A 20,946-nucleotide genomic window follows, 5' to 3' on the forward strand; every position below is an offset into this window, starting at 1 on the left:
CTCAGGTTTTCTTGCTGGTATGGAAGTCAAAATTATGTGAAAGTAGGAAGCAGATGAAAGGCAGGGCCAGCAGAGTGTGTGGCTGCGCTCTGCCAGAGCCCTTCCAGCAGTGATGAGAGCAGTTGAGCTGTGTTCAGGGATGATGCTGACTTAGCCCAGGTGTGTGGAACGTGGTACTTCTGTGTTTCCAAGGCTCGAGCCACGGCTGCTCAGCTGCTGCAGTCTGCTTTGGTGGTTCAGTCTGGGTCACTGGGGTCATTAAATTAGAAATCTACCTTGGGTGGTAGTTTGCCTTCTGTGGGTCAGAGCTGCAGGCAAATGCCTTCCCTTAGCAGGATTTCAGCAAAATCTGGTATTTTTTAGAAGCATAGAATGGCTTGGGTTAGAGAGGACCTTAAAGTTCATTCTGTTCCAAGCCCCTGCTGCGTGCAGGACTGCCTGACTCCAGCTCAGGGCCTCATCCAACCTGATCCTAAGTGCCTCCAGGGCTGGGGTACCGATAGCTTCTCTGGGCAGCTGTGCCAGGGCCTCACTGATCCCTGAGTAAATAATTTCTTCCTAACATTAAGCTAAATCTCTCGTGTTCTATTTTAAAACCATTCCCCCTTGTTCTATCACTATCAGACCATGTAAAAGGTTTGCTTGTAAGTTCCCCACAAGTACTGGAAGGCTGCAGTGAGGTCTCCCCACAGTTTTCGTCTAGCTGAACAAGCCCAATTCCTTCAGTCTGTCTTTATTCTGCTGCTCCAGTCCTCTATCATCTTCATGGCCCTCCTTGACCTGCTCCAAGAGCTCCGTATCTTATGCTGGGGGCCCCAGGCCTGGATGCAGTGCTCCAGATGGAGCCTCACCAGTGCAGAGCAGAAGGGGACAATCACCTCTCTCTTGCTGCTGGCCACCCCAGCATTTACAGATGTTCCCACATCTGTATTCCCAGGACCCGTGCCCCTCTTGGTGTGAGTACCACCAAGGAGTGATGAGGCTTGCAAAGCCCCCCACCCTGGGCAGGCTGCCCCTGGGAGCTGGCAGAAGCTGGATGTCAGCTGCAGCCATGGGGATTTCAGGCTTTTCCAGCAGGACTCAGCTCTGTGCAGTCGCAATGCCTGGGGATAGCTGCAGGGTTGGGTGGGGGTAATAGATGGAATTGAAAATTACTGTTTACTGCAGCTTAATTACCTGGCTAGCAGCTGTTAATAAGAGTGATGAGATGTATATGGTAAGCTGTTAATGAGAGTGAACAACTGGCTTTTCAACAGGCCTGCTGCCCGCTCCCAGGTGGGGATGCTGTTGCTCTCTGAGCTGCAGCCAGAGAAGGGATTTTAAGTTTGGAAATTCACCTTTCAAAGCTGAACTTTTTTTTTTGAAGTGATGTGGAACTCACTGAGCCTTTACTCGTGCAATGCAACGTGACAGCATCCTTTGAGCTGCCACCAGCTGCTGACAGAGCTGCAGTCACAGTATTCAGGTGGGGAAGGAACAGTGCTGTTTGCCAGTCCAACAGTACTGCAGGGAGTGGGTGGATTTCTGGTCCTCCTCCAAAGGCCCTTCCTATGAGGTCTGGTCAGGATGGGATGGAAGAACGTCTGCCGTGCTCTGAGTTTTGAGGCAGTGGGCTTAGGAAGGCAGTCTTTGTGTGGGCTTTGTGGGTGTTCAGCGAAATGCTCAGAGAGCTGGGCTGCTGTGTGAAATGGGCTTCCCCATGACTTCATGTCAAGTCTCAGTGAATCTCAGGGAGCATTTTCCCAATTCTGGACCCAGGTTTTGCCACTGCTGCCTGCAGAGTGGTCCCATCCCAGGGAGCTGCAGGTCAGAGTGGGGTGGCTGGAAGAGCCGAGGAGCCCAAGGCTTTAGGGTGGCCGTGGGGAAACCTCTGTATGTCTGCCAGGAGCTGAGCCATCTCCCGTGTGCTGTCACCTGTGAGGAATACGGCACCCAGCCCACACTGCTCTGAGCGCTGCCCTTAGCTCCTCTGCTGTATTGTTATGGCTGGGAGTGCTGCGGAAGCCGGGGGTGTTGGGGAGGAATGGATGCCTTCCACGTGACTGCTGAGATGCCAAGGTAAAGGAAAGCAGCAGGGCCGGCATTCACGTAACAAGGTTCGCTGTGTGCAGCTCGGTGGCTCTGTGCCATGGCTGTGTGGGCAGGCTGGAGCTGTGAGCGCAGTCACTGCGCCCCATCACTGGGCAGGGTGACCCAGGGCCCGTCTGTGGCCATGGGGAAACATGGGCTGTACCAGTTTTATAGGTACATTGATAGGATCATTTTTAAGAACTTTTATGAGACGCTTCCAGTTCAGTGCTCAGTTCAGATCAGTGAAGCAGCCTGCAGGCACTGTCCTGGCACTGAGGTGTGTGTTGTAGGCACACGCTGTTCTTGCAGTTGTTGCTTGATCAAACGGGACCCAGGGCAGGAGTTGAACTCATTAGACAGGCATTGAGTGTTGGTTTTAAAATTAATTTTTATGTTTATTCAAAGGCCCAGAAATGAGTTACTGTTGAAACTGTGCATTGTAGTAGGCGTGGGATGGGTTCCCAGTGGGGCTGAGAACCTATTCTGACAGAAGAACAAGCACCTGCCAGTTCTGATCAGAAAAACTGGTCCTCTGAAGACAAGTCATGGGAATTGGTGTCAGATTTTTGATGACTGACAGACAAGCCAGAAAAAGCGATGAGGAATTGTTTGTGCGGTTCTCTGCATGGCAGACTGAGAGCAAAATGCCGTCTTTTGCTAATTTGCTGAACCCTTTTGTGTTTATTTGGCCACAAAGTTTGTTTGGCTGTTACAAAGCATTCCCACTGCCCGGCCCTCCCCAGCGCTCTGCTGCCTCTCCTGTCCATCAGACAGGTTTCCATAACATTGATTATCAGCCTTCCTTGCTCCAGGTAGGTTGGCATGGTTATTAAGTGGCAGCAATGACAAAAGACCTTTGTCCATAAGGAAGTACTGGATTCACAGAGTCACAGGCTTCCACCTGTATGGCCGTTGACCACAACTCTGGCTGTGACCATCCAACCAGTTCCTTATTCACTGAGCAGTCCAGCCTTCAAATGCATCTCTCTCCAATTTAGAGAGAAGGATGTGGTGTTTGGGGCACATCAGCGGCCTTGCACAAGTCCATGTAGTTGACACCAGTTGCCCTTTGTCCACTGCTGCCATTGCTCCATCACAGAAGGCCACCAGATGGGTCAGGCACCAGCTGCCCTTGATGAAGCCGTGCTGGCTGTCTCAGATCACCTCTGCTTCTCCCATGTGTGGCTTCTGGGAGGATCTCAGTGATCAGCATCCTGACAGGACAGGGTATGAGGGACACGAGCAAGCATGACAGTTCAGGCTAAAAGGAATGATGGGATATTAACTGGAGGGGGCATCAAACCAGCCTATCAAACCTGTTACAGTATCATCGACCTGGGCTGCTTGTAAATAAGGTAAAATTATCGTGTGGCTGAATCTGCTCTGTGTAATTTGCTAGAGCAAGCAACCAGTAAGAAGAATGAGATGAATTTAACAATCCTGAGGCAGAAAATACCAAAATCAATATTGAAGTATTTGGCTCCCTCTGCACAGTTTGCTGCTGTAGCAGATGTAGAGCTGAACATCCTTCAGCTGCATGGTTCTGTGCAGCTGAGCAACATGGGGTAAATTAAATGCTGAGTTCAGGTGTTAACTTCCAGCCCAGCCGCGCAGCTTGTTTCCCATGGGCAAAGAGGCTTTTCTTGAAGTAAAGATTATCTTCAGTTTTCAGATGCTGGATGTTATCCTGATGCAGGCAGCATCACATCTGATAGAGCTTGTGCTGTGCTGAGCACATTGCAGCTGGGAGGGGAGGCCAGTCCCCAGCAGTGGCCAGCTTAGCTGTGTTTGTAATGGCCTCCTGCCTTTTGGTTGGCTGCTGTTGGCCCTGTGGCTCTGTTACCCCTGTAACACTCACCCCCCTAGGCCAGGTTCAGTCTGTGGGTTGTTCTTGCTCAGTGATCTTCTGATGGGTCAGTAGTGACTGCAGGGGAGCAGCACTGCCTGGGGTCACCTCCTCACGTGGACCAGTCTAACAGGTCCTCTCAGCACAGTGCTTCTCCTCCCCAGGGACACAAATACAAGTGTAGACATAAGGGATCAAGTGCAACAAAAGCTGTCTAGAAAAGCTTCTTGGAAATGGAGCAATGAGCAAGGAGGCTGTCATTAACAAAGCACAACTTTAATAAAAAGGTAGAAAGCTTACATCTCAAAATATCTCATAAATAAACATAATTGCATCACATATAATCTTTTTTTTAAAATGTATTCATTATAATATATATTTTCTGAGTTATAAAATCCCATATAAATAGCACATTATCTTCTGTGTGCAGAATACAAGAATGCATAAAAAACTGGGGTACAGATCTGAAAGGCATCCTGAGTCTGCACACAAGTGGCAGCAAATAGGACAGTGCTACAGCTGGACGTTGCAGTTGCCACAACTGCTGCTGTCCAGGTATAGAAGTTCTTCAGAACTGGGACATGGAACTGAGAGCCTGCAGGGTGCTGACCCTTCTGCTCCAGAGAATAAACTCAGGAGTAGCTCAGAGTTCTCTGCTCTGCGGGATTTCAGGAGCACCCTATGGATTCTTTCGATATCACAACACGAAAATGAGCTCTGTCTTCTGATGGATGGAATGGAGGGACTTAATGAGGTGAAGGCTGTAAGAAGCAGCTTGGACCGATGGGCAGAAAGCAATGGAGGTGTGTGGCAACAAGTTCTGGTGGGAGTTATGCGTGGGAGATGGCCAACTCCTGCACTCCTTGAGGTTTCACTGCCTACCCCCAAATAACTGCATCAATTAGAACAAGCCTAAGTGAAAACTCTGCCCTATATATTGAAGTGCCTTCCCCCTGCCCCCCCAGTCTGAGGCAAGCAAACAAGCAAGCTGCACTAAGAACCTGAGCGTGCTTCCTTCTTTGTGGTATGAGCCATAGCAGCATTTCCATCAGGAGTTCTCTCTCTCTTTCTTCCCGTGGCCTCCAAAAGTGAGCTGTGCAATAGATGTGCATGGATGCAAACGTTCCTAACTCCGTGACTCTTGCTCAGAACAGGGCAGACCACACTACTGCAAGAGGGCACCAAGGTGCAGAGCTGGTCAGTGCATTTCAATTCTGAATTCAGAGGAACTGTATTATTTTAGCACAGTTTGGTTTTCTGATTGCAATGGAAAATGTCAATTACTGATGAAAGAAGCAAAGACTGTAATCTGCTCATTGCACTGCTCCTCGTGAAAACAGTCATTACATGCTCCTTAAATTCAGTAATTTATATGAAATACAATGTTTTCCTTTGCTTGGCCGAGGTCAAGAGCTCTGACACGAATAAAACGTGAATCATCAGTGACAACTCACACATACAAGACTGCAATAAGCAAACAGAGCCTTCAGTTTTGCTTCTTACTATGGTGTCAACTCAGTAGAGATAATGAAGAAAATCAGAGCCATTTTCAGTCTTCTGGCTTATTCCCAATTGAAGAGGGATTAAAAACTGGATGAACAAACTTATCCCAAAGCTGAGCCACGGTTGCTTGGCACAGAACTTCATGAGTAAACAGACACGTGATAATCTTTACATTATGAAATTCTTAATGATTTTCTGTCCTTTTGAACATTATAAATAACTCCCTTCTTTCTTCTTAGTCACACAATGACTTGGGAAGATTTCTTTCCTGGTTTGGGTTAAGGAGCCCAGCAACAGGAGGCTGTGAATATTGCACAGTGAGTTAGGATAGAGGTCTAGGAAAGAGAATGGCACTTGCAGGGTTTTTTTCAGTCTAAAGTGAAGCTCTTCATTTTTTCAGCTAGTTCCTGTCTCACTTCTATATGCTTCTTCAGGTTTTGCACTTCATGGGGGAGGTTAATGTCCCACACTGACACACAGGATTGTAATTCTGGGGAAAAAAAGAAAAAAGAAAAAAGCAATAGAACAAATGTGTAAATAGAAGTGATTTTGCTTGTCTGCTCATCTTTTAATTGCTCATTAATTGCCTGTCTGAGGTATAATATTTAGGACCTGGAAGCTAAGCTGTGTAACACCTTCAGTGTGTAGTACTTAAGTTACAGGCCACAGCCATTTGTATTTGCACAATGGTTTGGATTCCAGCTCTTAAACCATTTTAAAGTGCTTCAGAAACCATTTCTGGTGCCTGTGGGCCAGAAGGTGTTGACCTGAGCTATGGTCAACGCCAATATTGAGGTGGCAGCATAACATTTCATCTTTGTTTCTGAGCAGATACACCCAGAATGCATAAAAAGCTCAAAACCATTCACTGACAACTGATTTCAGAAGGTAGTGAAAATACTGAAACAGGGCCACTTCTTCAGTCTTTAGTTTGACTGTTATTCTGCTGCAGTCAACTCATCTACACTTGCCATCTTTAACTGTACACTGTCTTGTTATCAAGAGTGTCAGAAACAGCGATGGGAGAAAGCTGAAGAAGGGCATCAGAGAGAGCATCAATTGTAACTGTTCTTAATTTTATCCTCCTATTCTAGTACTCACTATCCTAATAGTCAGGAAGTTCTTCCTGATGTATGACCTAAATCTCCCTTGCTGTAATAGAAACTGCTTAGCCTTTATCCTACCCACAGGGAATAGTATGTTGAAGTTATTCCCCTCCTCTTTATTTACACACTTGAAGCCTATTATCATATCTTTTGAATGCTTTCTTTATATTAAGAATCTATCTTCAATATTTCCCGGAGGTTGCATTTCTCTCCTCTGGACAATTCCTAACAGTTCAGATCGTTCAGCAGTGTCCCAGATGGATGCACTCCTCCAGCTGAGGCCTTATCAGAGCTCAGCAGAGCACAGGAATTAGTTCCCATGTCTTAGAGAAGCCATTTTTCTATTGGCACAAGAACGGTTTTGGCCCCTTCTGCAGGAACATGACACTGTTGACTCATGTTTCATTTGTGATCAAAATAAGCCTTTTTTCAGCATCACTGCTTAAGCTGACCATTTCCTCATGTTGGTACAGCAGATCTGCAGATCTCCCCTCATTACATTTGAGGGCTCGCATCTGTCCTTACTGAACTGTATCCAATTCCTTCCAGACCATTTGTTCAATCTGTCAAGGTTGCTGTGAATTCCAATCCTGTCCTCCCCTGTGCTCATGGCTTCTCTGAGCTAAGTGTTGTCTGCCAAAATGAAAAGCAGATACATTATTCCTTCATCCACACTGTTCACAAGAACACTGAATATTCCTGGAGGCCCCTCTGGAAATCCATTTGACACACTCTCCAATTAGACATGGGCAATTACTCTCCAGAAAATAGTTTTCCAGAAAATTATATGCCCTTCAAAGAGTAGCTTCATCTGATCAGTTCAGGTAGCTACTGTTTGTAAGGAGCCAAGAAATGCAGCAGATGGCAAAAACTAATAATAATTTTAATAAGAGTGTATCAAATGTTGATCATCGGCTCTCCAAATATATCTCAGAGGGTGGCCAAGCATCAAAGTTTCTGCGCCACCAATAATATAAACTAATAAAACACAGTTCAGATACCTTTGTGGTATTTGTCATCTTCGGTGTCACCCTTGTAGCAGTATCCCAAAACCAACACCACGTTCTTCAGACTCCCTTTTTCAAAGAAATGAAAGGTCAGATTTTAATTTTAATGGGAACTTTGTAATTTAAGGACAGAAAGAGTAGCTTACAAATGCTGCTAAGATGACAGAAATCAGAATTTTTCTTTGGGCCCTTTATTCATAGTCATCCACCATGAGAAAATGCAACATGAAAACAAACAATACAGTTAATGTCTCTATTTAATGTAGGGGTTGACCAGAGTTCAAAGCCTAGATCAGCTGTTCAGCCTGTTGAACTAGCCTGAGAACAAAGTACTCTGCTATTCACCATGTGCAGACGTAGCAGTCGCAGAAAACAGATGTCACAGTGAAGGCACAGGCTGCAAAGTTCCAATGCCCAGCAGAAAGTGCCAGCAATCAGTTTGGTTGTAAACAAGTGAAACAGTCAAATACGATACAAACTCATTGAAAGAGTTCAGAACTAAGTAGAAATAGGGGATGGATCACAATGAGGTACCTCTGGAGTAATGTGGAAAACAACTGGGGAGGCCAGAGTGGTTGGATTGCAGAGGGCTGAAGGGAGATTTGTGCATCTCCCACGACAAGAGGTTTCACAACAGGCCTTATTTGCACCTAGCTCTGTCCATACTTCGTACTGAACAGATGGGAACGTAAGTGCAAGATTTCTTACTCAGACTAGAGGCCTGGCTTACTGTAGAGAAGTCTACACTGTTACTTGCAGAATGAACTAAAACACAGATTTACACATAAACCATCCCCTAAAGACGATGGCTTGTGTATTATTTGTGAATTGTCAAGTGACAGAATTAGAAAAAGACATGTTCACTTATTCATACGTAAACGAAAGATAAAATTGATGTATCAACATCTGACAATCCTTTTTTCTGAAAATAGTTACACTGCCATTATGTATTTTAATGTTAAAATGAAGAACAGTTCAGCAGCCATGGTGCCATTTCCAGGGCTTCTGTGAATACACCAGTGGAACCAAAGTCTTTGAATGCAGGAGAAAAGCCCAGCTTCTATAAATAATTGCTGGGAGAAAATGATCAAAAGGAAAAAGTACACATCAAATGGCATGAATCAGTCTCTTGCCATTCTCGAGTTGTGTGCAAATGCAACCAATCCATTTCTCATGAAGTATTAACTTCTCCCTCTATAAAATTTTGATTAAAAATACTGTATAGTCTGGAAACCAAGTGTATGAAACTCAAGGCTTGTGAAGTCTCACAGCATTACTTCATACAATATAATTTTCCTGCCAATGGCAATAACGTGAGGCAGAAACCTTACTTTTATGGTAACTATTCTATTTGTACAAAACACTAAAAATAGAAGGGTCCCTTAACAGCACTCATACTGTAGCTATCAAGACCAGAAGGACTCATAATGCTGTGTTAGTGGGTCTGGACTCAGAAGCTGGCACACTTAGAGCTGAGGAACAGAATATGAACTTGCTGTCCCAGGCAAAAGCAAGCCAGAGGAAAATGGAGGTTTTTTTGACTCATACAACACTGAGAGCACTGTGAGATCACTGCATCACAGCAGCCTGATGAGGTGGTGGGAACAGCACATATGTATTCATCTGAGTCCAAGCCTGGGACACTCTTCCAGCTTTGCTGCTATCTGCCTGTGACTCAAGCCTGAAAAAAGCATCTGAATGATATTCAACAAGGCTAAGTGCTGGGTGCTGCTCTGAGCTTTAAACTACCCCATGAGGCAGTACAGGCTCAGCAAAGAGTGGCTGGAAAGCTGTGCAGCAGAACAGGACCCGGAGCTGAAGGCTCCGGAACAGGAGCAGCTGGCTGAAGGAAAGCCATCAGTGTGCACTGGTGGTCAAGAAGATCAATGTGCCCTGGCCTGCATCAGAAGCAGCATAGCAGCAGGACTGGCTGTATCCTTGTATGTGGCACCAGTGAAACCACACCTCGAGTGCTGGGCTGGGCTCTGTGCCCCTCACTACAGGAGGACACTGAGTTGCTCGAGTGCAAGTGAAGAGCATTGAAGCTGGTGAAGAAACAGGTGTCCTGAGGAGCAACTGAAGGAATTGGGGATGTTTAGTCTGGAGAAAAGGGGGCTGAGGAGACCTCATTGCACTCTACAACCACCTGGAAGGAAGATGCAGCAAGGAAAATGTCAGTCCTTGTTCTTGAGTGGCAAGTGATAGGATGTGAGGAAATGGGCACAAGCTGCAGCAGAGGAGGTTCAGATGGGGCAGTGGGAAGAACTTCCTCATGGGGGAAGTTGGATCAAGCTTTGGAATGGGCTGCTCAGGGAGGTGATGGAGTCCCCATCCCCGGCAGTATTTAAGAGAGATGGATATGGCAATAAGGGACACAGTTTAATGATGGGATTTGGTAGGTCAGGTTGATGGCTGGATTTGATGATCTTAAAGGTCTTTTCCAATCTAAGTGACTTTGTAATTCTTGAATAAGTATGGTAGAAGAAAAGCAGGAAATTAGCAATTAAGGAAAATAATAAAACACAACAAGCTCCACAGGGAGAGAAACCAGAAGCATAAAATTTAAGATGGAGAATCAACACAGGCAGACAGAGATTAAGACAATGCCTTTGGACAAGAGGACAGTGAGAGCTGTGCTGAAGCACAGCACAAAGGATACAGTGAAGGTGGGGGTGTTCACATGATAAGCCAGGGGAAAGCTGCTGTTTTCTGTGAGCACAGCTATGGCAGCCTGTAGGTCTGTCTGACACTGAGTGAAGATGACAGCAGCAGAATAGCATGAATGAACAGAACACGGAAAATGCTGATCCGTACCTGGAACACCGCATCAGCCAGAAGCCAGTGAGCCTAATCTTGGCACTGATTTCAAAGTGCTTGTCATTTGATGGCTTTACTTACCTAGCTGAGCTGTTAGCATGACTCGAATAGAGTCACAAAAGTTATCTATTACTCGTACAGGACGACGTGTTGATAAATCAAGTAGCAGGATATGTCCTCCTCCTGTCCCTACCCACAGTGCAGTATTTTTCTGCAAGCAAATTGTCTTCACTCTTCCAGAATAAGCAACTTTATGTTTTGATTCTTGGTTTAGTTTTTCCACTTCATCCCTAAAAGTGTGGAGAGAATTTGTATTAAATTTTGGTGGCATGCCATCCCATAGCTGCTAGAACATCTCCCTCATTGCCAGCCTTTCAAATGATCATTCATCAAGACAAACTGCAAATACCTCATGCTAATCAGTTCATTTAATTTAAACAGTCTGAGATGAAAACTACTGGACTTCTAAGAACCAGCCAGTGTCCTGGAAAAGATCTTTAAATAGGAGGCAGGTACACTTCTGTTTTTCCTCAGTTTGCAGGAGAATAGGGTTTCTGCAGAGGGGGAGGAGCACATCTAAAGCTGCTCCTAGCCTTCATAAAAAATGAAATGGATGTGGAATGCTAAGGAAGAGGCAGGAACAATTTAAATGCAAATGTAAATTGCTGTCACTGCTATTAAAACTCTGATGTAGAGAGAAGACATTTTTTATTAGGGGATGCAGGCAGTAAAACTGAACACAAATCATGATTATCTTACCCAATCAGCTGAGGACAGCAAAAGACTTTCTTCTTCAATAGAGTTAAATTAATCTTCTTGAAATCACAGGTTGTGAAATATAATAAAGGTCTTAGAGATCTGAGATTCCATATGGAATATTTTGATTTTCTGGGCCAGAAGAGAGGAAAGAAATCCCCCTAAGGAACTGGGCAAGCCCCTTATCACCAGAAATGTGAGGTATGTATATCTAGCACATCGTACAGATACGCTGGAGAAGGCAACCTTCAGTCAGCTTTCTATGCAACAGGCCATCAGTTTAAAATAAAGTACTTACTTAAGAAAATGCGCACAGTCAATTAGTTCAGAAAGCTTTTCTGTCTTCTTGTCCCAGATTTCCACAAAATGGCTATTTTTCTTTGCCAAGTAGATGGATTTGTCTACTGCTATTGAAATAATGTTTGCATCGCTGTAAGCGTTGTGGCAGAACCTAGAAGAGAGAAAAACTCCAGTCAGAATCACAGAAAACATCCAGCAGAAAAAAAAAATCTGAATATAATCAAGTTGTCTGTAACTCTGAAGAGATTTATTCAGCCTTACAACCCCAGTGGGCTAAGATACAATTGCAAGGGCTTGCTGTAACCTTCCTACACTTTAGTGTGAATTCTCACAGTGGTGAGGTTGCACTGGTGATACCCCTGGAGATATATTCCAAATCTTTCCTGCCTGTCTGCTCAAATCACAAATGCTCACATCACAGCAGGGCAAACTCCACCTTTTTTTTTAACCACTCTTTCAATATTTGGAGCTACCCGACAGCTGCTGCAGGGCCCACAAGACCATAAGGGTCACTTACCAAGGATGACTAAGCCTAAAAAGCAGCAGTGAGATTGAGTTCACTTTGCTCTGCTCATCTCCATGCAGCCAACTGCCTTTTGTCTGCTTTTCTCTACAAATGACTTTGGCTCTCATCCAGATCTACACATTGAATTATTACTAGCCCTGCAGTTAATCAGAGTTATCTTATTCCACTGCCTCTTCAATGTGTCTTGAAGAGCAGCTCCAAATCACAGACACTGACAACAGACTCAGCAACACTGCTGCTTTCCCTACTGCTACTTGTTTCTGACAATTTCATTTGCTAAACTGCACAGTTAGTTCCTTCAAAGCTTGAAGCACTCCTGTGACACACTTTCCATCTTGCCATTGAACTGAATTCTACCAAAGCTTTAGTTTCTTCCTTTACGTTAACATTATTTTCCAAAGCAAATTCATTTCCTAGAATAATTCTCTCTATTAGTATCAAATCAAACCCTGTATTACAAGCTCAGGAAAAACGCCCATAACTTCAGAGCAGGATTTAGCCAGATCAGAATCACAGCTCCAAAAACTACCTAAATAGTGAGAGCTCAGCAGTCACACACGATTCCCCTATACAGGACAAAAAGATAGATGCACGTGCAATACCAACACATAAGGAGAAATGCTGCTCAAAATATGGAGTGTAGCCTCTGACTAAAGCAACCAAAGCTTACACAAATGCCATCAAGGGAGGAAAGTGTTCATTAGCATTTATAGAGTTTTCAAATACATATTGACATCATAAACCCTTCATGTAGTAACAATGCATTTCCCTTGCTTAAAAGCAGCAATGAATACTTTACACATCACTCGGTGATCTTGATTTAATGCACACTGTATTTCATTGATATTATGGAAGGAAAATAATGGAAAGATGAACTTAAAAAACCCAAACAGATCCAGAACAAGACATCATACCAAAGTACCATCAGAAATCTTTGACACAAACAAGAAAAGAGCCAAGTGACATTACATTAAAAAACTTACAGTTGGCTTGACTTTGTTTCAATCAGCTTTTGGACAGAGAAATCACTAGATAAAGCTATGAGCTTTGTTCCACAGCCTCCCCAGATTGTATTTTTTTCAGATAAATACGTGGATTCATTTAAGCACATCAGTGGTGTGCTAACATTTCCTATGGTTAATATCTTCAAAGGTGTTGCACCCTTACACTGCGGGAAGAAATACGCTCTCCATTAGAAACAAGGAGCACACAGACACACAAAGTAGGAACTGTTAAAGCAACACCACACAACCCACAGGATATTCACAGCTGGATCTTTTGAAACATTCTCCCTACAGGATGGCAGGGACTGCAAGTCCCTTATGAATGCCCAAAGAATACAGTCTGTGTGGACAGAAATAGGACAGAGCTGGGACTCGTAACTTCTACAACTGCTGGCCCAGTCCAAGAAAGCCACACTGATATCCTAGTGGAAATCCAGACCAGGCCATGTTCTAGCTCTGAAGTGCACTGCAACTCCATAACTGCCCTAAGTTACCTATGGGCAGCAGCTAACCCTCAGGAACCAGCCAACAGGAATGGCTACTGGCATCTCTTTATATGTTCTGTGAACAGAGCTCTGACCTCTAGGGAGTCTAAACAATACTGTCTTCTTGAAGTATCTGTTTTACAGAGGGAAAATGTAGTGTAGATTGAAAAGAAAAAAAGGAACCGTAGGAGCAATAGCTAAAGGAGATGGTCTCAGAATATTCTGAATAGTAACTATTAATGCCCCTCTCTAGTCAGGCCTTCAGAGTCACAGAATCATAGAACTGCTAAGTCCTAGAACACCAATAATTTTCCCCTCTTAAATACTGGTTAAAACATTTATTGTAAAACATGTGCAGCTCCCCTCAGACTGTACAGAAAAATGATTTTTAATTTTAGAGAAGCAATTTAAAGATAAGCTGCAAGAAATAAAGCCACTATCAGTAAGTGCTTTACATATTACTGGCAGCGTTTTTAGAACAGACTAGAAAGAATAAATCTACCTTTACTGCTCTGTCTTCAAACACTGCCAGTGTACCATCAGCTGTGCCTACCAGAAAGAAATTCTTCTGCTTGCTGAAATAAAACAAAACAAAATAAAGCAATGATTTCAAAAAAATGCACAAATCAGGTAAGACAAAATTAAATTAGTAACCACTGGTGCTTCAAGAGTTTCACTGAACCCTATCAGCAAATACAACCACCTGTGATCAGGACTATAGTTCCCAGTTACACTGGATACAAAAGGAAGTGAAAACATGGACAAAATAGAACAAAAGCATCTCATGAATGTAGAACTGTCACTTTCTGAACATCTCTGTTCTGTGGCACTTTTGAAGCGTAACACAAAATACTTAAAAGCCATACACACCTTTGCTTGGAAAGTGAATTGCAGTATAAACAGGTGATAGAATCAGACATCTTCTGCAGACGGTGCCGTCTTGTTTCATCTTCTGTGTTCACTGCCCACAGAGAACCAGAATGGGTTCCTGCCACAATCCAGTTTTCTTTCTCAGTAGGAAGGGTCACCAACGCCAAACTTAAAATTTTACTATCTGCAATATCCTGAGTCAGAAAAAAAACAATAAAACACTCAGCAAACCGGTTGTGTTCTTAATGCAGGTAAACAGTAGTAAATTGCTGGTAGCAAAAATAAGGTACAATCTTCCTGGGCATTGAGTCTTCCCATGAAGGTGTTCTCCATGACATCTAATTCCTGATTAGCAGAACAATCTTCACCTGTACATCTATCTTCATAGCGCTGGGAAGGCCGCCTCAAACGGCACATAGGAAAATCTCTAAGATGAACACTGGGAAAAATACTTTATTTCCTATTCTAATGAGGGTCTCAAAAGCCATCAGAGCATTAAGCAAACGGAGCTACACAATATTGGTTCAGTTTAGTTGCTAACAGTAAAGCTAGAGGTCCAACTTTTTTTTTTTCCATTTTAGTTTTAGAAAAATAAGGCATACAATTTATACCAAGTCTACTAATTCAAATGTATCACACTCAACAGATGGCAGACGCTTTATGGAAATTCAATTTAAAAAGCTTTGATGATGAGTCACACTCAGTTCTGGAAGATGAAGAGAAACACATGGATATCACAGCTCATCAAGCCTGGGTAAAACTTTTCTATTGGCACAAGACAGGCACGAACAAAAAGCAAATCAAGAGAGCTGAAGGTTATCACCCAAAGTGTCAGAAGGAGGTGACACACCTGGGAAGAGAGGAATTGTTAAGAGACTAGCTGGACTATTAGGGGACGTGGAGGCACAAAGGGTATGTAATAGCTGTACAGTTATTACTTCTCGTCCTAGCCTCCATGCTAGAAATAAATAGCTTCCATAGAATCATAGAATGGCTTGGGTTGGAAGGGATCCCATGGATCATCATGTTCCAATCCCCATCTCAGTGTAAGAAAGAAACATGGTATTGAAAAGTGAATTAGTCAAAAGTTCAAGCAGGATGGCAGGAAGAGAGGATAAGAGAGTGTTTCTGTTACATTTCATGGATGCAAGGATGATTCATTTACAAGAAATCTTTTTTCTTGCCAAGATCTCTCAAAGCTGAACTGTCCAGAAGCAATATCCTACTGTTCAAATGCAGTTAACTCTTCTGAAACACATCTGGGTGCCAATGAAGTTATAATAAATGACAACTTTCACACATACCTCACAAGTATGTCCATCTGTATTTAGGTTAACAAATGAAAGCTGTGCTTTTTCTGTGTTCCCATTGCCTATCCAGACTCCTGCCTTCTTGCAGCTTTGATTGGCAGCTACCATGCACTCTGCTGTGGAAGTGCTGGGTATTGAAACATACCTCATCAAACAGATAAGCTCTGCAGAATTCAAAATCTCATACACCTACAAAGAAAGCCACAGCATGCACATGGTAATAACAAGGGCTTGTACAGGGCTAAATAAATAACAAGGGATGGATAACAATGTTTTATGGAATACAGACATGCTATCTCAGCAAGTCTGCTAATTTGTATATTGTTAGCTAATTTGTATATTGTTACTAATGAGCAATGTTCAACGAGCAACTTTACCTTCATTTTCTTATTTTTCAGATCAGTGGGATTAAGGCATGCTTCAAAATTTCACATGAAGAGCACTGTGATGTGTGATAACAGACAGTAGATTTCAGATCCACGTCACTGTTCCTCCTCTCACATGCATGGAACAGTGTGAGGAATCTGTGCTGATATTATACAACAAAGTCCTTTTTGCATAACTCCAGTAAAAAATATGAAGTAATCTGCACTCTGTTTCACTATCATCATTACAGAGCAAAACAAGGAAAAACAGAAGGCTGCAATAAATGGTTGGTAGATCTGAATGGAACAGTTCATCCTGGGTAATAAGGGCAGGCAGTATTCCATGGTTGTTTTCTTTCCAGAGAAGGAAAACAACACTGAAAACACTGTGCCTCTTACTGATGAAAACCTGCTATTTCTTTTTAGATAGCACAATAACCTCACGGTGTCATCTATCACAGAAATACTAATAAACACACTAAGTAATACCTGAGAAGATGTTGGCCGTTCCTGAGGATTTTCCTTCAAACATTTTTTAATTAAATGTTCCACTTTAGGCCAGGGGGCACACCCATATTCTTTGACAGGATCTTAAATGAAAAATAAGATAACTTCTTAGGCAGCCTCTCACAGCAGAACTACAAGTTCTGAATAACTTTCTCCTTAATTTAAGAATCCATCTAACTTCTTACAAAACTGCTCTAAGTAATACCACGCTCTGAGGCAAAATGTCAGAATAAACAGCTTGGAATTGCTCATCTGCTATCACAGAAAAATGAGAGTCATGGAGTTAGAGTCTTTCTCATTAAAAGCAGTTAAAGTAAATGGATTCAGTCCTCATGAAAAGGGACTGAATCCATTTAGTCCCTTTTTATGATGGACTGAATCAGATATGTGTGAGTTATGTTAAGATTCACGCTGACCACTCCAGGGCATGTAATTTCTGTCTGTAGTCTCTTCAATTCCTATCGACAATTTTTTCTTTTCCCCAGATTTATTCTCCTGTGTTCAATAAATGCTATAGCAGTTCAGATAAGCAACTCCAAATAGTATTTATGAGATATGGAAGTTTAAATCCCCACTCAGTGCTTTGAATGTGCATCTTATCACTAAAGGTGCTGACCACTGGAGGAACAAATCACTCATGAGTACCAGTGCTTGTACTGCTTTTCCTCTTGACTCATCAACATGTACAGCAGATACTCCAGTCCTCCATTAGGCAGAGGTAGCATGAATTAGTAAGTTAATGAGTAAAAGCTACAAATGAACATATTCTGTTTAGAAAACAATGGGCTCTGTTTACTTGTGAACTCAGCCAGTCCTTTTTGTGGTGGAAATATATAAAAGATGACCATGTATACAGATGGAGCTGTATTATCCCCAGTAATTAATGCTTCTGATCATTATTATGAACTGGACTATTCTCTTTACAGAGTTGAAAATGTGTGAACTCTATCTCTCAAATAGAGAAGTCATATAACCGCCCTTTCTTAGATGGAGTGACTTTTCAGCCTTAAAGAACATTTCTTATCCTCTATTGCAGGGCAATAAATGAGAACACCATGAGTTACACTGTCCTGCTGACTACATCATGTTCACCCTGCTTAGCCTTTCTTCAGCAACCAGCAACCACATATTGCACTGCATCTGGTATTTGAAGAATGCTACATAGCTAGGCAGGGACTCCCAGTGCCTGACACATTCAAGGGGATTACTATTTAAAACCTTCACGGGCAGTGGCTGCTCTTAAAGGCAGTGCATTTATAAGATTTTTCAAAAGATTGTGAGATAAGCAGCTCCTCAATAATGTATCATGTAAAATCAGTAATGTATCGTGATCAAAGAAGAGAAGTAGATTTATTTTAATGATACATTACATGATTTACATTAAAAAGTAGTAGGCAAGGGTCAAGTCCAGACATGACTTTAGAAGATACCTCAAGCAATGCTCATCTAAGTTAGGTCTGGGCAAAATTGTAAGTATGGAAAATCTCTATCTCCTTCTAAAATGAACTTGATGCCTTGAAATTACAACCAACGTACGCTGAATAGATGCTTATTTCTCACTATTTAAGACTGTGTGGAAATAGAAGTTTCTAAAAAGTGTTATTGTTTGGACTCTACTTCGATCAACATCAGATACAACGTAAAACAAGAGCTGTTATTTTTAGAGGAAATGAAGCAAATGGCCTGGTTTCATGTTAGATCTGGAAGAAACAAGGCATACCTGGTAGCTTTCCTTGTATTGCTAACTCATCAAATTCATTTGGAAACTTCACACCTTCCATTATTCTACCTCCTCCTGTTAAAATGTCATAGAGAAGCAAGCCAAATGAATACACATCAGCTTGCTGATTGTAAATAACATTTCCTCTGGCAACCTCTGGCGCTCGAAATCCTGCAAATAAATCATTAATATTTATGATTCATACCAAGTTGAAGCCATCTTTGTTCTTGTAAGAGTAAACACTTACTGATGAAAATATCAGAGGCAGTAAACAAAAAATGTCACACTGTTTCTGGGCTGGAATAGTTTGCATGTGGCAGACTAACCAAAATATCAGTAATCAATGTAAAGGAAGGAGATGGTACATAAATTACAGACCTCCTGCACCAATAGGTATAAAATAATTTATTTATCATAAAAATTAAAATGAAAAACAAGTCTGCAGTCTTTTTGAAGAGCTAACACTTGAGGCCATATGTCATAAACAATTTCAAAGACCTAAAGGAACCATTCAGAGTTCTTCAAGTGCTCAGTGCTTTAGGACTGATGCTAAATAGTTCTCTTGCAGGTGAGAGAACAGTGCAGGTATTCATTGCCTTAAAAAACAAACAAACAAAGGACCTATCCATGCATTACTGAAAATTCAAACAACAAACACTTTTAGAAGTATAACTTCAGTACCTCAAAATCTATACTAAAAGAAGACTTCTGCCTTTCAACTCTAAGGATTCTATGATTCGTAATTCTCTAAGAGGGGTTAGAGCACAAAAGGAATAAATGCTGAGGGGTACAAATCTGATACCACAATGTACAATATGAGCATGACCACAGTCGGAGATTTCAACTACAGTGTAGACAGGAGGCTTCTTACAAACTTAAACAAAAAAGTATTACTATTTTTTTGAATTGATGTAAGCCAAAGCATTTTTCCAGACCTGGTGTGCCTTCAGAGGTTTTAATTCCCATTCGGCAGCAATACTGGGCAATGCCATAGTCAGCTATCTTTGCAATGACAGCAGCATTGGGATACAGGGTAAAGAGCAACACGTTGTGAGGCTTTAGATCACGGTAAATGATCATTGCTGAATGCAGGTACCTGTTAACCAAAGAAGTATTTATTAGAAGCATTCATAATTCAGGGATACGTGTACACAAACACTACATGCATCGTTCCCACAACAGAAAATTGTGGTTTCAAATGTGAAATAATGTGTAACAAAAAAGTGAAGAATCACCAACACGACCCTGCCTTACTAAATAATAGCTTCAGAATTGTTCTGATACAGTATTTACTGCCACACAAACACTGTAGAACTTTAGTGCCAAGTCTTATCTGCAGTGTCAGTGGCTGTTTGACAACAATCTCACAAGCTGAACTTTCTGTGCAAATTTTGCAGATTTTGTGGTTTCATGGTCACACTTCCAGAGCTTCTGAAGACATTCGTGGACTTTCAGAAACGTAAAAATGTAACTGAATTAATTTCTGTGATACTTTAATACAGAATCCATGGCCACATAGCAAATTCCAATCAATGCTTTTGCCATATCTCTGCTTCTGTGAGCACCACTTATTACCACAAAAAAGAAAAAAACCCAACAACATAAAAATAGGTAAAAAAACCTTGTGCTCTGTATCAGATAATCATCAGAAAAATACAGGTATTTGTCTGCCCAGTAAGTGTTCTGCTGAAGATGTAAGAAAAGATTAGCTTTTCATTTTCAGTATGTCCAAAATGCAGTTGTTTTTTTACAGCAGCGCAGAAGTCACCTTTACCTTAAGCCGTCAGCTACATGTAGAGCTATCCTGTGCTGAAGTGTTCTAGTTAAGTTTGCTTTGTCTTGTTGAAGCAAACGATCAAGAGATCCTTTAAGGGCTAATTCCATCACCAGCATCCGGGGACGGACAGCAGCAGCCAGCAAAGACACTAAGCTGGGATGATGGAGGTGACAAAGCACTGCAAGCTCCTGAAAATTGTAAAATCAGATGAAATACTGTGGGCAGCATAGCTCTGAAATGTTTTGAAATAGTCTTGCACAGTACTTGAGTGTTTTAAGCTCTTTACCAGGGTTGGTATTCCACAAGCAGCACTACAGAAAACAAAGCATCACTTCTTACTTGTCTTAGGAGCCTGAGGGAAGTATGTTTATTGAAAATCTTTACAGCAACTTCTTCTCCAGCATAGGAGGCACGGTACACTGATCCAAACCCACCATCACCTTTTCAAAAACAACATTGAAAAGAATATTAAAAACAAAGGTATATCAGTCATATATCAAAAATAGCCAAACGGATCCTATTTTAAAATGTGTGGATCATCCACTGGTAAACATCATGATCAATAATCAAAACACATTAAAAACAGAGTCCCTGTATAACAGTTAATGGAAAATTCAGAACTGAATAGCCTGAAATTCTGTGCATCTTAAAAAAAACATTTCTGCTGAGGAGAAATCTCTCAATTGTCTTTCATACATTGCAGAACTGATTTCAACAGATTTGCCAATGTAAGCTCTCCTAAAAAGACCTTCAAAATAATGCTTACCCAAGAGAAATTCAGGAGCTTTGTCAAATTCCAGCTCATCAGTGTTCAACATAATGTTTCTAGGCAAGTCAGCCAGGATCAGATCGGGAGCAATCTGAGCGATGGGAATGGTATGTCTTGGCTGCTCTGGGTTTACTAAAAGATCTCCTGAGAAAAATACATTAGAATTTAAAGAAAGCACAGTCAGCAATCAAAAGGCACTGGAAGATGC

General features: G+C 42.1%; 1 protein-coding gene across 3 annotated transcripts in view; it reads right to left on the minus strand.

Annotated features, from left to right (window-relative positions):
• Nucleotides 1–4,460: 4,460 nt before the first annotated feature.
• LRRK2 (leucine rich repeat kinase 2) overlaps nt 4,461–20,946 on the minus strand; it is a 62,901-nt gene continuing 46,415 nt past the window's right edge. For all 3 annotated transcript variants that reach the window (XM_048945776.1, XM_048945783.1, XM_048945793.1), the window contains 14 exons: nt 20,736–20,882; nt 20,309–20,409; nt 19,967–20,157; nt 19,128–19,288; nt 18,193–18,363; nt 16,455–16,555; nt 15,595–15,789; nt 14,291–14,484; nt 13,923–13,995; nt 12,915–13,099; nt 11,404–11,556; nt 10,431–10,639; nt 7,527–7,601; nt 4,461–5,909 (listed from right to left, as the gene is read on the minus strand). In XM_048945776.1, coding sequence (XP_048801733.1) covers nt 5,788–5,909; nt 7,527–7,601; nt 10,431–10,639; nt 11,404–11,556; nt 12,915–13,099; nt 13,923–13,995; nt 14,291–14,484; nt 15,595–15,789; nt 16,455–16,555; nt 18,193–18,363; nt 19,128–19,288; nt 19,967–20,157; nt 20,309–20,409; nt 20,736–20,882 — 2,078 coding nt within the window. In that variant the 3' untranslated portion in view covers nt 4,461–5,787. The remainder of the gene's footprint in view (nt 5,910–7,526; nt 7,602–10,430; nt 10,640–11,403; nt 11,557–12,914; nt 13,100–13,922; nt 13,996–14,290; nt 14,485–15,594; nt 15,790–16,454; nt 16,556–18,192; nt 18,364–19,127; nt 19,289–19,966; nt 20,158–20,308; nt 20,410–20,735; nt 20,883–20,946) is intronic.

The sequence above is a fragment of the Lagopus muta genome, chromosome 1, assembly GCF_023343835.1.
Source record: "Lagopus muta isolate bLagMut1 chromosome 1, bLagMut1 primary, whole genome shotgun sequence".
In the NCBI taxonomy this organism is placed as follows: domain Eukaryota; kingdom Metazoa; phylum Chordata; class Aves; order Galliformes; family Phasianidae; genus Lagopus; species Lagopus muta.